Consider the following 14974-nt stretch of genomic DNA (forward strand, 5'->3'; position numbering starts at 1 on the left):
AAATCACTACTTGAACCGTCACGTCAAACATGCTTTGTAAAAACCACTGCCATTTACTCTGGTCCTGGTTGATGTCTACACCCTGTGCTTGTCAGCAGTCAAGACTTCTCACACAAGACCAAACACTTTTCCTGTTTGCACGATAGTTATCAACAACGAAAGATAATGGTCTCGTTCAGACCATCTCCCTACCACTGGATTATGTCTAAATTCAAATCTCTGGACTTGTCAGTTGAATCCTTGTTACCAAACCTAAAAAGTTTGTTCGGTGCGTTTGAACTAGCAGTTCTGCGCTTCCCCCAAGCCATTCGTGTACGAGATCTGTAGCCCCCTGTTGTCAACCATGCATAGTACAAAGTCAGCATAACAAAACGAGTAGCGAGCTCTTATGTCAGTCATGGAGACGTATTCCCTTAAAGCCCGGGAGGGGGTGGAACCTAAATCGGATTGGTAAGTAACCAGTAACGGGTGTGAGGGTTTGTGTGAGACAGGATTTGAAATCACTTACAGCGCTGAAGCTTCCACCAGGAGGAGGCGGCCCAGATGGTGGCGGAGGTGGTGGTGCAGAGCTTGGGGGAGGGGGAGGAGGAGGAGCCGCTTCGGCAGGGGGAGGAGGCGGCGGCGAAGCGGATTGACCTGGGGCTCCTGCAGCATGTGAGCTCTGGCCGGGTGCTTGAGTCTGACCTCCATAGTACTGTTGATACAAGGCGACATAGCTGTCAAGTGTTAGCCATTTGACGAGGACTCGCTTCACGGAGGGCTGAATTACTTAGCATATCCTCCCCAGGCAGCGTAGGGATCGGCGCCGTTGTAATATTGAGCATATTGTGCGGCATAGTCGGCCGCATTTGGAGTGGCGGTGGCTGCCGGAGCAGGGCTGTTGGTCGCGCCGCTATCTGAATTATATCTGTTGTACGAGGAGTATGAGTTGTTGTGAGAGCCACCATGCGACCTGTCGTGGGATCCCCGGTGGTGATGATCACCATATCCGCCACGGTCATTATTGTAGCGGGGTGGCCGGGCCCTGAATTCCTCATACTGTTCCTTGACATTGGCAATCAAGTCTTCGCAGAGCTCTTTGGCCTTGGTAACCATATTTGGGTCCGGTCCGCTGCGGTTATCAAGTCAATAAGGCAGATCAAAGCAGAGAGACGACTCCATTATGGATACATACGTGACATGAAGGAACATGGGTTCATCGCTTTCATGGTTAGTGGACGCTTCAAGGTAGCCCGAGCCTCGGCCTTTGATTTGAACACGGCATCCGGTTTCTTGCTGGATATGCTTCACATAGGCACCGCCGTGGCCGACTACTTGAGCACGGAGGTTGAAGCCATGAACGGGTTCAAGGTCGATGGGAATCTTCTCCTCGGGCCATTTCCGCTACAAGGCAGTGTTAGATGCAAAGGGGGTAATCAATAGTTTTGGGGGGGCGTCTCATACTCGTCCATATTCATCTCGTTCAACTTGGGGCTGCTGCTCCTGGTCTCGACGCCGAAATCGCCGCTCATCAACTAGTTGAGGGAGCTCTTGCTTGATGAGATCATTGATTTTCTCCACGGCAGCCTCAAGTCCGTCCTTGGATGTACTAGTAATGTGGAGATATAGAGGAGGGTTCTATTTTCGACATCAAAGCAAACATGCGGTTAGAAACGAGTGTTGAGTGAAGTTGCATAGTGGGCATGTCATCTTACCGTTGCCGTCGCCATGCTCTTGTTGGGATAGTAGCTGCCCCGAGTCGTAACGTCTGGCAAATACAAGTCAACACCGCCATTCTACATTTTAATTTAGTCAAGGATGAATGCATACCGGCGCCAGTTTCACTTCGGATCTAGAATGACAGTTTGTTAGCGAGAGCGAAAAGGGGAGAAGGCATTTGCGAGCCGTCAACTTTGTGGTTTCAGTGCCCACGATCGTGGTGCCGTGGACATCAAGCTACCAAAAGTAGCGGCGAAGGAAGTGCAATGGTGTTTTGAGGATTGGTTACCATTTCTTGGGTAGAGCCCTTGGTCAGCAGGTATCGGTTTCGCAAGTCATTGACCTCGATGTCTTGGATGTAGTCGCCATCAGCAACGTACATCTCAGGCTTCATTTCAGGGTCGCCTGATGCTGCAGACTCTCCGCTAGCAGACTTGATCGGGGGGACATCGACATGCTGAGGAGCCTTTCGCGCTTGCAACTGGGCGTTGATCTTGGCAGCAGCGGCGGCTATTTGATAGATTAGCTGGGTGAGGTTCGCAACGTCACGAGAATTTGCGCCTCGACAGATTTGGGGTCTCAGAACGCACCAGCAGCCGCGGCGGCGTCTACCGCGGGCTTCTTTGTCTCGGAATCGTCCTCCTTGGGAAGGGGACTGCGATCTCTCCCTTCGTGGCGGCGCGTGGGGGGAGATCGAGAGCGCCGGTCAAATCTCGATGCTCGCCTGGGCTCAGGCTCCGTTTGGTCGAAACGGGAGCGCTTGGGTCGTCGCTCGGAGTCCTCCATCGTGTCGCGCACAAAGAAGTTGGTTTACAAAGCAATGACAATGGCGGTTATGATTCGGCCACTAGGTTGAGAGGCTGCGGGAAGCTGCAGTACGGCCGGGGTTGTATCGTATGTATGCGGTTAAGAAAAAAAAATCAGATGAGCGATGCAAGGCTGCAAGGCGCGAGAGCTCGCGACGTGCGTGGATCAGCAGCAATTTTAATTTTAGGTAAGGCGCTCCGTACGAGTATGCCGTACTTGGTTACTTTGGGCTGGCTGTAGAGCGACCAGGCGCGGTTAGCCTCGTGGGAGGTGCGACTCGTCCAGCCGCATCGGAAAAATGTACTCGCGACTTGGACTCGGTGAATTATGTAATGCAGCTTGAGTTAAAGTTGGAACTGGGGAAAGCGATCTGGAAAATGGCCCGTGAAGGCTGCGGTGTCGGAGCTGCACAGGTCAAGGGTCTCTACTGTAAAGCGGTGCTCCAGCAGGCACTCTTACGTGAGGCTGCTGCAGGACGTCGGGCTCTTCAATGGGGGCCATTCCAATTTCGACTACGGAGTAATACTCGTAACTGCGAAATCACAAATCCCCAGAAAGCCAATGGGGTCGTTAAAAGCTCAATTGAAAAGCAGAGGATATCATCTATCACGAACACTAGATAATTAAATCGTCATAAAAATATCTGGTGCTTCCATGAACATTGAGGTGGGATCTTGCTGCTGGATCGCGGGGAACGAAGAGAATACGCGGGGCAGCCTCTGCTTTCAGCAATTGCTAACATTGCCACGGATTGCCATCCACAGTACTGTAAACCAGCCGCTGCAGAGCTAGAGCTACTGCACATGCAAGTTTACTGCCCGGTCATCAACGGGAACTGTCGTAGCGTCCATAACCACTAAGGTACCTAGTAGTAGACCGATTACACATGCAAAGTACAAGTACCTGTGTTGAGATGCCAGCAGTCCTGGCCCATGCTAAGCCGCTGCGTCAGTCAGCAGCCTCCGGTTTATCGGAGCCCGCCTCCAACTCTCGAGGCCAACTAACTTTTCGACTTCCCCTTCCCTCTTCCTCTTCATTGACTCAACAACCACGGGCCCAATCCACCATCAAACTCCATCGCCCGAACTTGCTGTCCTGCAGTGACCGCCTAGGAACCGCTGCAGCATGGCTTCGCTTCGGCCGTTGGGCGCCTCTTTGCGCCTCGCCGCCGCTGCGAGGACGACGGTGCGGTACAGCTCGTCCAGCAGCTCGACCTCTGCCATCGCCTACAAGGCTCTGCGACGCCGCTCGGCTCCTCTGCCCATCACTGACACTCCCCCGGCATGGTCAGCCCAGGCCGCCGTCTCCAACATTCTGTATGAGACGCCCACGCCGTCCATGGCGCCCCCGAAGCGTCACATCCTCAACTGTCTGGTCCAGAACGAGCCAGGTGTGCTGTCTCGGCTTTCGGGTATTCTCGCCGCTCGAGGTTTCAACATTGACTCACTGGTCGTGTGCAACACCGAGGTGGAGGACCTGTCCCGTATGACCATCGTCCTGACTGGTCAGGACGGCGTTGTCGAGCAGGCCAGACGCCAATTGGAAGATCTGGTGCCTGTCTGGGCTGTCCTGGACTACAGCAATGCTGCCCTTGTCCAGCGTGAGCTGCTCCTCGCCAAGGTCAACATTCTTGGACCCGAGTACTTTGAGGAGCTGCTGGCCCACCACCGCGAGATGAGCAACGGCGAGCAAGACGGCGAGAATGGCAACGAGTTTGAGCGAACACTTGAGGAATCGGCCGAGGACTTCCACCCTAGCAAGCTGGCTGCCAGTGAGGCCCTTCGACACAAGCACGAGCACTTGAAGACCATCACCTACTTCACGCACCAGTTTGGAGGCAAGGTGTTGGATATTAGTACTACCAGCTGCATCGTTGAAGTGTAAGTCCTGCGCATCGCCGGAACAGGTATTGTGCTCTTGTGCTGACTACTCTATAACAGTTCTGCCAAGCAGTCGAGAATCGATTCATTCTTGAAGCTTGTTTCTCCTTTTGGAATCCTCGAGTCTGCCCGTACCGGTCTGATGGCCCTGCCCAGATCACCCCTGCACAAGTACAACGAAGAGCCTCTTCACAAGGATGCTGACGACGTTGTCGATGCTAGCCAGCTTCCTCCTGGCTAAAAGAACTCTTCTCCCGATTATTCTTGCGAACTTGTATGTAGCTAGGGTCTTTGGACACTTGGCGTCTGGTGGAGAAAGGATCGTTGGTTTAGCAATGTTATGAATTCAATTTTACTGCCTATGTGTCGCGTGCATACATCCAAATTCACCGTTTTGTCAACTCCTCCCAAATCACACAAGTTCAGCTTGTTACTCAAGGACACCCTTATTTACAACAAATCCTTCCAACGCCGCTGTGTAGAGAAACAACAAGTTAGCTTTATGCCGTCCATTTATGGGTAGTAGCAGCCGCAGGCTGAAACTTACCAACGGCGGCCCAGAGTCGGTTCTCTGCCTCGGGGAAGACAAGAGACCTAGGGCTGTAAAACACCTCGTCCGCAACTTCCTCTGGGTGTCGGGGTAAGCAGTGCATAAACTTCCAGCCATCTTTGGCACCGCCTCGCTTCGCCAGTTCGTTTGTGATCTGGTAGCCGGCGAAAGCCTGGAGCCTCTTCTGCTTCTCAGCCTCTTGTCCCATGGAGATCCACGTGTCAGTCACCAGAATGTCGGCATTCTTAATGGCCTCCTCCGGAATGGTTGTCTCTGAGAGCTTGCCGGGCGACTGCACGCCGTTGGCAGCCGAGTTGATGAGCTGCCTCATGTGATCGGGGATGCCGTAGCCTTGGGGCGAGGCGACAGCGATGTCGACTCCTGTCTTGACGCAGCCAATGGCAAGGTCGAAGAGCACGTTGTTGGAGTCACCCACCCAAGCAACCTTGAGGCCGTTTAGGTCGAGGGTGTTGTTACTTGATAGAGAGGATGGGAAGGCCTCGTAGATGGTGAGAAAGTCGGCAATGGTCTGCAGCGGGTGGAAGTCGTCTGAGAGCGCATTGATGACAGGCACAGTCGAGTGCTCCGCCAACCCGGCAACATCTGAGTGAGGACCAACTCGGGCCACCATGCAGGACGTCATTGATGAGATGACAACAGAGGTATCATACAGCGACTCGTTGACCTGTACACGGTAATTAGCAATGAGTCCTCATGACAAGGGCTCTCGGGAAGTACAAACGCCAAGTTGAATGTCGTCCTTGCCCAGAAACATGGGATGCCCGCCGAGCATCGTCACCGCTGCCTCAGTCGACACTCGAGTCCTCGTGCTCCGTTTGCTGAACATCATGGCCACTGTCTCACCGGCCAAACCGCCGCTGAGCCGGGGCACGCGACCGGACTTGACATCCTGTTTCCGAGCAGCTGCATTGCGCACCAGAGAAGAGAATTCTGAGGGTGTGAGGTCACTGATGGACATGAGATGCCGAGGCTTAGCTGCTGCCTGTGAGTAGGCACGGCTCTGAAGGCCATTGACCGCGCCCCGGAATGCTCGCGCCGCTACCGTCTTCATGATTCTTTTTTTTTATTGTGATTGTGTGGCAGCTTTGAACAAAGTTTGCTTTAGCTTTCGTGTTCCGAGTTGCGATTGCGGAATGGGAAAATTGCCAATTGAAGTTATGAGGGGAGATGGAGGCAATTAATCGAGGTTCACAATGTGGTTGGATTTATAGTTGATGTTATGAAAAGTACATGCAGAGTCATGAAGAGCTTAGCAGAGCTGTTGAAGAGTCATCGAGCCGATGAAGCTGGCGAAAGACGGAAATGTGGGGTCGACCGGCGCTCCTAGCGATTTTTGACAGCAATCAATATGCAAGCACTTTGAGAGATTCACAAGCCATTATCACACCAAACAATATTAATTAATGACGGGATTTGTTAGCTAGCACTCCTTATTACCTATGTAGTATTTGAAATTCCATGCCACGAGTTTGATTGTGAGAACAGCAGATATTCTCAGGCATTTAAGTAGCCCTGGAGCTCATTGGGATGCTAGCATGCAAACCCCAGATATTGATGTATAGGTATGTATGTAGTCAAGAAAATAGAATCACATCAATCATACTGAAATCAGGGCACTAGAAAGAAACAATGTAGTCAAGACTAAAAGTTGTATTGTCAATATATGTGTCAGCAACTACTCGTTGCTTTATGAACTATATACATGAGTTTGCAGAGACGTAAAGCTATGTACTTGGGTATAATAGGCACTCTGCAAGACATTAAGACGTAAATCTCGCGGTTCTAGGTATTCGATTGATGCCCCACGAGAATTTTATCTCAATGATGAATGATTTAGTGCAGGTCGGGGTCGACATCGGCAAAGGTGGTGCCAACGGAGATCTCATCGTACCAGACCTGGCGGAAGCTCTGGCTGCCGGTCATGTGGCCATCGTCGTGCCAGCTGTTAGCATACAGACCGACGCGGAACTGGAAGACGCTGTCATCATCGACGGTGGTGGCAACGTTGTACTCCTCGTGGACCTTGACGCCGTCGAACCAGACCTTGAAGTAGCCGCTGTTGTCGGACGTCCACTTGATCTGGAGGACGATTCGGTGCCACACTCCAGCACTGACTGTGGCAAGGTTGGGGCGGGTGACGATGTTGCGGCCGCAGTTGGGCTGGCGGTAGTGGCCGTTGACGTAGCGGCCGTAGAGCTGGTTGTTCTGGATCCAGAACATGCTGGAGGGCATCCAGTCGTCGCCACCGCAGCCGGCGCCCGGGCGGTTGGCGATGAACTGGGCAATGTTGTAAGACTGAGGCTGGAACTGCCAGTCCTCGGAGAGGCGGAAAGCAAAGCCGTAGAATTGCTCCTCGCCGCGGACGTAGCCGCGGTTGTGGTCGACCTCGGAGTGGTAGCGGTCCTTGTAGCCGGGCGTGTAGGTCTGGGTCATCTTGAGAGCAGAGGTGCCCTTGTAGACGACGTTGGAGACCTCGGAGACGGTTCCCTGGTTCTCATGGCGGACAAAGTCCCAGCCGTTAAGGTGGCCGTCGTTGTAGAAGCTTCGGGTGGCACTGGCCGCAGGCAGGATAGCCAGGACGGCGGCGAAGATGGACTGGATAGCAACCATTTTGGGAGTGATTGGCTCTTTTGATGAGGCTTTAATGTGAAGACCGTGTTGAAAGGAGATGGTTCTCGAGGAAATGATCGACGGACCTGAGGTTACTTATACTTTTGCCTGACTATCCGGCTCGTTGAAGGGGGCAAGGGGTATGGTATCATTTGAGTACAGTACATCCACGGGCATAGACACTGAGATGCCCAGCCATGATCACATCTGCCCACCCAAACAGTCAATTTGATAGCAACAATCATGGGAATAGTACCACTTGGAACTTGCATGAGTCGGGATGACAGTAATGGCCAGTTTCCATGAGAGACCTGTCATATTTTCGGAGTAAAATCCGCCGTTCCAAACCATTTCCGTTAGTAAACTATCGAATATGCTTATGCCATGCCCCTGGCTGTTGAGTGTCAAAACGAGAGAATTACCGTGATGTTAGTCGGTTGGATCTCGGCGGATCCGCGAGCCAAGACAGCTGATGCATCGCCAAAGCCTAATGAGGTAGGAGATTGATGAACGATGTGGGATAGATCGGGGTTGGGTCGAGCTGTGACTGGTGGATTAACTTCTAGAGTAATCTTGGAAATCAGATCTCAATGCAACGCCATGTTCGGTGTACAAGTATATCACAAGGCTGAGCAATCCATCATACGGAGCTCACACGTAAAACTATCCATCTCGTCTTGTCGAGATGGGTTCGGAGTGACCGGCCACCACTAGGTGGAAATCCACCCATGAAACATAGTTTATTTAACTTTCCATGATGTTTACCTTAAAGTTTAATGCTAACAATAGCACTTCGGGACGATCCCTTACTGAGAATGATAGGTTTGCAAGGTAGATGCCATTCAATCAGCCTCACCTTGAAATTTAGTGCTTCTTCGACTCCATAGCAGTGGGTTTGGTGTATTTCGGTGTCCTGAGTCTATCCACTCCATGATATACTGCCCGAGCAGTATCTGGAAGGTCATATGGAAGCTCTATTTCCCAGGTTTTCTACAAGGTCCGCCATGGTACTAGCTTGTGCTCGTCGGGAGGCCTCGGGTATACAAGTAGGCTGACGTGCTCCACATCCATTCCCAAGAAACGTGTTGCTTTCTCATCACCCTTAGCAAGACTACCATGTATCAAGGCACCGTAGTATTGCTAAAGTGGCCGGACCCACTAGGGTAACCACGAAAGTAGAGTAATTTTTAAGTTTAGTTAACCACGAGGCCGGAGCAGTAGTTTCACGATGGTACCTGTAGGAGCGTGTTGTCGAAGACTCAAACGCCATCTTTTGAACCGCAAGAGACAATCGCAATGTCACTCCGACAGAGTCAAGTACGATCACCATGAGTTTCTTTCTCTTTTTTAATTCACTCACTTCACATGTTGGCTGCACGGTTCAAAAGTCGGGGTCAAGGGCGGGCCCAGCCAGGACTCGGCGTTGTAAGCAGTCATGACAAACAAAGACCGAACATAGGTTGGATGCCTACATGCTTGTACGCAAGAGCGTTACCCCAAAGGAGGCAATTATGCAGTCACCGCTCGAAAACGAACACAAGATGTCGTTATGGACTCAGTTCCAGGGGTCGGCGCTAAGTAATGATTGCCGAAAGAGGAAGCTCACGATGTTCTTGGCACGGAGTCGGGTGTCGGAATTGGTCCCGAAGTCAATGAAAGAGAGGACGAGGTTGTCATTGCCAAGGCTCTTTCTGCCCCATTGCCAAGGTCCTGCATTTATTCGCAAAGAATGATTCCTCCAATCGTATCATGGCAGAGCTTGGAATGAGGAGAGTGGCTTTGGCGTAGCCTATTCATCATGAGCTAGTGTTTTGATCAAAGTGAATACCAGTCTTGGAGGCTCGGCTCACATTCGGCAGGAAGAATGGATAACGCCGGCGGTTCGTGGAGATTTGACAATTGGAAGAGTAAAGCCACAAAAGGTCAAATAAACGAAAGCACGTCTTTGAGGTTCTTGAGTCTGAGTGTGAGTTGTTGATTCATCCAGTTGTGCTATTGGAAGAGTCGATGACACGCGAGCCCCACTGTTGTTATACTAACATCAATGAAGAGGCAGATAACTCTATGATGCGCAGTAATGCTCCCAAATACGCCAACACTAGAGTAGTAGCTCTACCTCTAATGGCATCTTATTAATTGTGCTGACTACCTGCCCTGTCTCGTAATTCCACTGTACTCGTATGCCCTCTTACACGACCGTGTATCAATGAACAAAGCAGTCGAGAAGGAATCGGAACCTTGAAGTTGCACGGCACTCCAGCCTCAGCTAGCCCTGCTAGGTCTAGCACCAGCAGCGGAAGCGTTAGCAGCGTGACCACACTCCTAGGTACCTGATGGCGCTGTGCCGCACCTTTACGGAGCGCTAGCCCCTGCCTTAGCTTTAGCACAGCGCACCTCTGGGAGCAGCTTTTGTTGGGTGAGACACTGGCAAGGAGGGTTGAAGAAGCGTGACTAAGCAGCTCCGGCGGTCGCCACCCAATGAGAGCAGCCATCCACGTGCGACAAGTCTCCGTCCTGCTCCGTACTTGCGTACTAGGTACCTGTGCCCACTCCTATCGCTCAATCGTGACGACAACACCAGCCGCCCAATCTCTCGACCAACTCTTGGTCATCGTCTCGTCGCAACGCATCGGAGCTCGTCTTAGCAGTGGCCATCCCTGCACTCTCGTCCAAACCTCCACCCACAGCAATTATCCGCCTGGGGCCGCCCACCCTTGACGCTGCAGAGCTCTGCAAACAGCCTGCAGTGAGAGGTGACGCCTCTCCAGGGGACGCATCATCCAGTGGTCCGCTCCGTCTGACCCAACACCAACACCGGGGCTCGCCATGCCTAATTTCATGCCTGATTTCCGGGTCGCAATCAGCTTCAAGAAACCGTTGTCGTCCCGCGCCGCCGCCGATGGCACGACACTAGACAACGAGGCGCCGGAGGCATCCGAGACGTCTCCCTTACTCTCATCGGAAGCCGAACACGGGCCGGCGACTGAGTCTTCGCCGTTGCTCTCCGATGGCGAACATCACGAGAGCGAAGAGGACGAAAGCGATAGCCTAAACAGGTCTGCGTCAAAATCAGAAAGCCGTTGGCGATGGCCCTCTATTATTGCCATCGTGATCCTGGCCGCCCTTACCGTGATGGTCATGGTCCTTGGCTTCCTTGTCCCTCCAGCCGTCAAGTCGTACGCTGAGAATGCTGCCGTCCTCGAGCCAACGGGCTTGTCTCTCGAATCTCTCACTCCAGATGGAGTTCGCGCCCGAATCCAAGCTAGTTTCAAGTTAGATGGCTCACGAGTCAAAGACGATACCGCCAGGCGCCTCGGCAGGCTGGCTACCAGCATTGTCAGGACGCTCGATACCGAAGAGACAAAGGTTCGCGTGCATCTGCCCACCTACGAAAACGCCCTCTTGGGATCTGCCGTTGTGCCCCCATTGAGCATCAATCTGGTTGATGGACAGACTACCGTGCTGGATTTTGTTGCCGATCTCAGCCCTGGGGACGCCGAAAGCTTGCGTCAGATTGCCAATGACTGGTTAGATGGCAAGCTCGAGCAAGTCAAGGTGACCGGCTCAGCAGCACTGAGCCTCAAAACTGGCATTCTGCCTCTTGGAACTCACGATATAGTCGAGTCGATGGTCTTTGAAGGTCAATCTCTCTACCGCTCCTTTGCCTTACTGTACTTTGGAGAAAAAACAATATCATGAAAAGTCATTGGCGTATATGTTGTTTGATGCACTGTTTGCTAATACCATTATAGCTAAGCAAATTCCTTCTATTCCCGAGTACAAGATTGACCGCCTCAACATCCATGATGTTCCTACCGGTGATGGTGGGCGGATGGCCGTTGGTGCGAATGCTTCAATCGTCGCATACAACGACTACCCAATCGGCCTCACTGTTCCGCAACTTGCATTTGATCTCCTCGTCCCCAACTGTGACCCGTCTGAGCCCCATATTATGGTGGCTACCGCCATTACTGAGCCAATTGATGTGGAGCCGCATGCTAATGTTACTGTTGATGCCATTGGTCTCATCAATGACATTCCCGATACTCTTACTCGAGCCTGTCCTCTGACCAACATGTCGCCGCTGGATAACTTCTTCAAGCGCTATATGCACGGTGAAGACGCTCAGATTTTCGTGCGAGGACAAGATTCAGACAAGTCTGATATCCCAGAGTGGATTCGATCCTTCCTCAGCAGTGTTACCGTCCCAATTAGCTTTCCGGGGCAGTCATTCAATGATGCCATTCGAAACCTCTCGCTCACAGACGTCGACTTCAAGCTTCCCAGCCCGTTTGCTGATCCCAATGATCCGGACTCGAAAGCCCGTGTATCCGGAACGGTCGATATTCTTGCGGAGCTTCCTTCTGAATTGAACGTGGATATTGGCGTCAACAAACTCCGAGCCAGTGGCGACCTTTTTTATAAAGGCGAGAAATTTGGCGAACTGAACGTGAACCAATGGCAAAAGGCCAACTCGAGCAAGACTATCGACCCCGAGGATGAGAAATCGCTGCTCCGGATCACCTCCAGAATCACCAATGTGCCCCTCGACATTACCGATGGCGACGTCTTCAGCGACGTCATGGGAGAGCTCCTGCTCGGCGACAAGGACATCCTCCTCGATGTCGAGGCTCGTGTCGACATCAAAGTCTCAACTGTACTTGGGGACCTCGTTCTCAGGGATGTACCCGCAAAGGGGAAGATTCCAGTAAAACGTCTGTCTTCGCCTTGGTGATTTTCATGCGCGGCTCGCTTGTGTTGGTAGCATAACGTGGCTTTTGGATTGATGAAAGTACGATTATGGTTACCTCACAAGGCACCCAAGGACGGCTCTGCTAACTAACTGGAACAGAGCTTCCTGGTAAATCGCTTACGGAAATTGAACCACGCGTCTCCAATTTGGTCATTCTGAATACAACGAAGCATGCTGTTCACATGCAAGCGTCGGTCAACATAACGAACCCCACGCCTTATACGGCCTCTATTCCTTCTGCAAACGTCCACGTGTATCACGAGGGGCTGTTGATCGGAGAAGTCATCGCCAATCATCTAGACGTACAGCTGGGCAATAACTCAAACTTGGTCGTCCTCGCCACTTGGGATCCAGTATCTCTGGGTGGAGAGAAAGGCCACAAGGCTGCTGCACAACTCCTTTCCGACTATCTTTCGGGCAAGAACACAACACTTACATTCAAAACTCATAAAGGCAGCATCCCTGGGATGCCTCTCATTGGTGATGCTCTCTCCAAGTTCAACATCACACTGCCAACGCCCCGGATCAAGCTTCCTGGCGATAAGAGCGGCAAGCACCAAGGCAAAAACTTTGTGAGAGATGCCATCTTCCACGTTTTCTCCTCCACTGCCTCTTTTAGTCTCGCATCCCCGTTGAAGCAAAACGTCATACACATTGAGAAGATAAACGCTACAGCATATTACAATCATACAGAACCTGTCGGGCACATCCTCTACGATGAGCCGTTCGACGCGCCTCCAGGGGTGACGGAGACTCCGCGACTCCCCGTCACCTGGTCGGCCGATAGCATCGGCTATGACAAACTGATTGACGCAATGGACGGCTCATTGAAGCTGGATGCCAAGGCAGAGGCAACATTAAGGATAGGGAATTGGATAGAGACCGTTCATTACGAAGGGCGAGGTATTGGAGCTAGGGTCCGGATATAGACTTTACATTTTCTGTTTCTTTTACTTTCATTTATGGTACTTGATCTGGGAGCAGCGTTTGGGTTATTTTGGTTCAAAGAATGATACGTATTTCCTCTAGCATATAGGTTTGACATTTGAGCAATCTATTTTTTTCTTGGTATACCTATGCATGACATAGTAGTCCCGCCAACACATTCTGGCAGCGTACAAGAGACGGCCAGTGTTTATGTCTACCAATCTATAGCCTTATTACTGTGTCTAAAAGGAATAGTAGTTATTTGACATGGTCGCCATCGTCTACCTTCTGTCGTCCTCGGCAAACTTGTTTTTCCAAAATGCCCGGTAGTGTTTCTTGTTTCCCTCCGTCGAAATCTCCGCCACCTCCTCATCCGTCAGCTTAAACTTGGGCAACCTCTCGAGATATCCGGTCAACCTCGACTCCTTGGAGCTGGTTGTAAGTGTGACAATTCCCTGATCGAGAACCCATCGGAGACCGACATCAGAGTCAGTAACGCCGTACTTCTCCGCCAGCTTGTTGTAGACGGGCACGGCTGGGCCGCCCTTGACAGTGGTGATGGGCACCAAGGGGCCGTATGCGGCAACGGCAATGTTGTGCTTCTTATGGAACGCAACGAGATCGCCGTGCTGGAGGTAAGGGTGGTACTCGATCTGGTTGATCGCGGGCACCACCTTGGCCGTCTTGAGGATGGCCTCTAGATGCTCCTGGAGGAAGTTGGAGACGCCAATCGACTTTGCCCGGCCGGAAGCCTGGATGGCTTCCAGGTCAGCCCATTTCTCCTGCAAATCCTCGTCGGTATCGGCAAAGTAAGGGCCGTGGATCAGATACAGATCGACGTAGTCCAGGCCAAGCTTCTTCAGTGAGAGGGCGAAGGCTTTTTCGGTGTCCTTCTTCTCGAGGGCACTGATCTTGGTTGTGACGAAAAGCTTCTCTCGGGGAACGCCTGAGGCCTTGATGGCAGCGCCGAGCTCCTCCTCGTTTCCATAGACTAAAAGGTAAAGGCTGTGGTTAGAAACGGTGTGCTGACTCTCATTACATTCACTTCTTCGGCATACCTTCGGCACCATCAAGGTGGAGGTAGCCGATTTCAATGGCTTTTCTGGTGAGCTCAATGAGGTCGGCATCTAGAGGTCCTCCATTGCGCTTGAATCGGGCAGTTCCAAGACCGTATCCGAGCTGGAAACCCGGTCAGTGTCGGCTCAACTTGACCCCGAACGAAGCTCAAGAACCAATACTAGTGGGGGAGGGGTCATAGGTCATACCTGTGGAATCTCATTACCGTCGTTGAGCTTGAGGGGCGGTGGGAACGACATCTTGGTGGCTGTAGAGTTGAAGAGCCTATGACCGAGGCACGCAGTTTGTTGTCGAGGCTTGAATGAACAGAGAGAGAGAATCGGGCGGGACTTGATGCCTGACCATGAGGACGAGGAGCTGGCCCTACTTATAAGTGGAGGTGCAAGGCTCAAGACGCTTTGGCGCATGGCGTGCAACTACCCCACTGATGATAAATGCGGTTTGCGGCTACTTGATGGGAATAAGGAATGAGTTACTGAGTGATAGGTAGGTAGTTTCGATGATGGTGCTAGTTGAGGCTGTACGAGGAAAGTCGGGCGGCGGCGTGATTTGCGTGTCGCCTATTTCCGTTATGATGCAGCTACAGGTTATGTGAACTATTGCTTTAGCGGGCTGCGTCTCATCTTGTGAGGCGCGAGATGGTGTTTTGTT

At 52.0% G+C, this 14974-nt stretch overlaps 6 protein-coding genes across 6 annotated transcripts; 2 read left to right on the plus strand and 4 right to left on the minus strand.

Moving 5' to 3' along the window:
• Positions 1-413: 413 nt before the first annotated feature.
• Triagg1_7823 (uncharacterized protein) lies at positions 414-2484 on the minus strand (the record flags this gene model as incomplete). Its single annotated transcript, XM_062902601.1, has 9 exons — positions 414-437; positions 509-716; positions 770-1111; positions 1175-1383; positions 1444-1617; positions 1695-1747; positions 1810-1831; positions 1940-2208; positions 2289-2484. 9 exons carry the CDS (start codon positions 2482-2484, stop codon positions 414-416), a joined length of 1497 nt encoding a protein of 498 aa, XP_062753156.1.
• A 1146-nt stretch (positions 2485-3630) lies between these two features.
• Positions 3631-4626, plus strand: Triagg1_7824 (uncharacterized protein; the record flags this gene model as incomplete). Its single annotated transcript, XM_062902602.1, has 2 exons — positions 3631-4385; positions 4446-4626. The coding sequence occupies 2 exons, from the start codon at positions 3631-3633 to the stop codon at positions 4624-4626; spliced, it is 936 nt and encodes a 311-aa protein (XP_062753157.1).
• Positions 4627-4815: 189 nt separating this feature from the next.
• On the minus strand, positions 4816-6007 carry Triagg1_7825 (uncharacterized protein; the record flags this gene model as incomplete). Its single annotated transcript, XM_062902603.1, has 3 exons — positions 4816-4859; positions 4933-5620; positions 5678-6007. 3 exons carry the CDS (start codon positions 6005-6007, stop codon positions 4816-4818), a joined length of 1062 nt encoding a protein of 353 aa, XP_062753158.1.
• Positions 6008-6789: 782 nt separating this feature from the next.
• On the minus strand, positions 6790-7566 carry Triagg1_7826 (CAZyme family PL20; the record flags this gene model as incomplete). The annotated part of the gene is made up of 1 exon (XM_062902604.1): positions 6790-7566. The coding sequence occupies one exon, from the start codon at positions 7564-7566 to the stop codon at positions 6790-6792; it is 777 nt and encodes a 258-aa protein (XP_062753159.1).
• Positions 7567-10392: 2826 nt separating this feature from the next.
• Triagg1_7827 (uncharacterized protein) lies at positions 10393-13248 on the plus strand (the record flags this gene model as incomplete). Its single annotated transcript, XM_062902605.1, has 3 exons — positions 10393-11206; positions 11319-12281; positions 12419-13248. 3 exons carry the CDS (start codon positions 10393-10395, stop codon positions 13246-13248), a joined length of 2607 nt encoding a protein of 868 aa, XP_062753160.1.
• A 279-nt stretch (positions 13249-13527) lies between these two features.
• Positions 13528-14562, minus strand: Triagg1_7828 (uncharacterized protein; the record flags this gene model as incomplete). The annotated part of the gene is made up of 3 exons (XM_062902607.1): positions 13528-14237; positions 14305-14425; positions 14512-14562. The coding sequence occupies 3 exons, from the start codon at positions 14560-14562 to the stop codon at positions 13528-13530; spliced, it is 882 nt and encodes a 293-aa protein (XP_062753161.1).
• Between the last annotated feature and the right edge of the window lie 412 nt (positions 14563-14974).

Source organism: Trichoderma aggressivum (assembly GCF_033847375.1).
Source record: "Trichoderma aggressivum f. europaeum strain CBS 100526 chromosome Unknown scaffold_036, whole genome shotgun sequence".
Lineage (NCBI taxonomy): Eukaryota > Fungi > Ascomycota > Sordariomycetes > Hypocreales > Hypocreaceae > Trichoderma > Trichoderma aggressivum.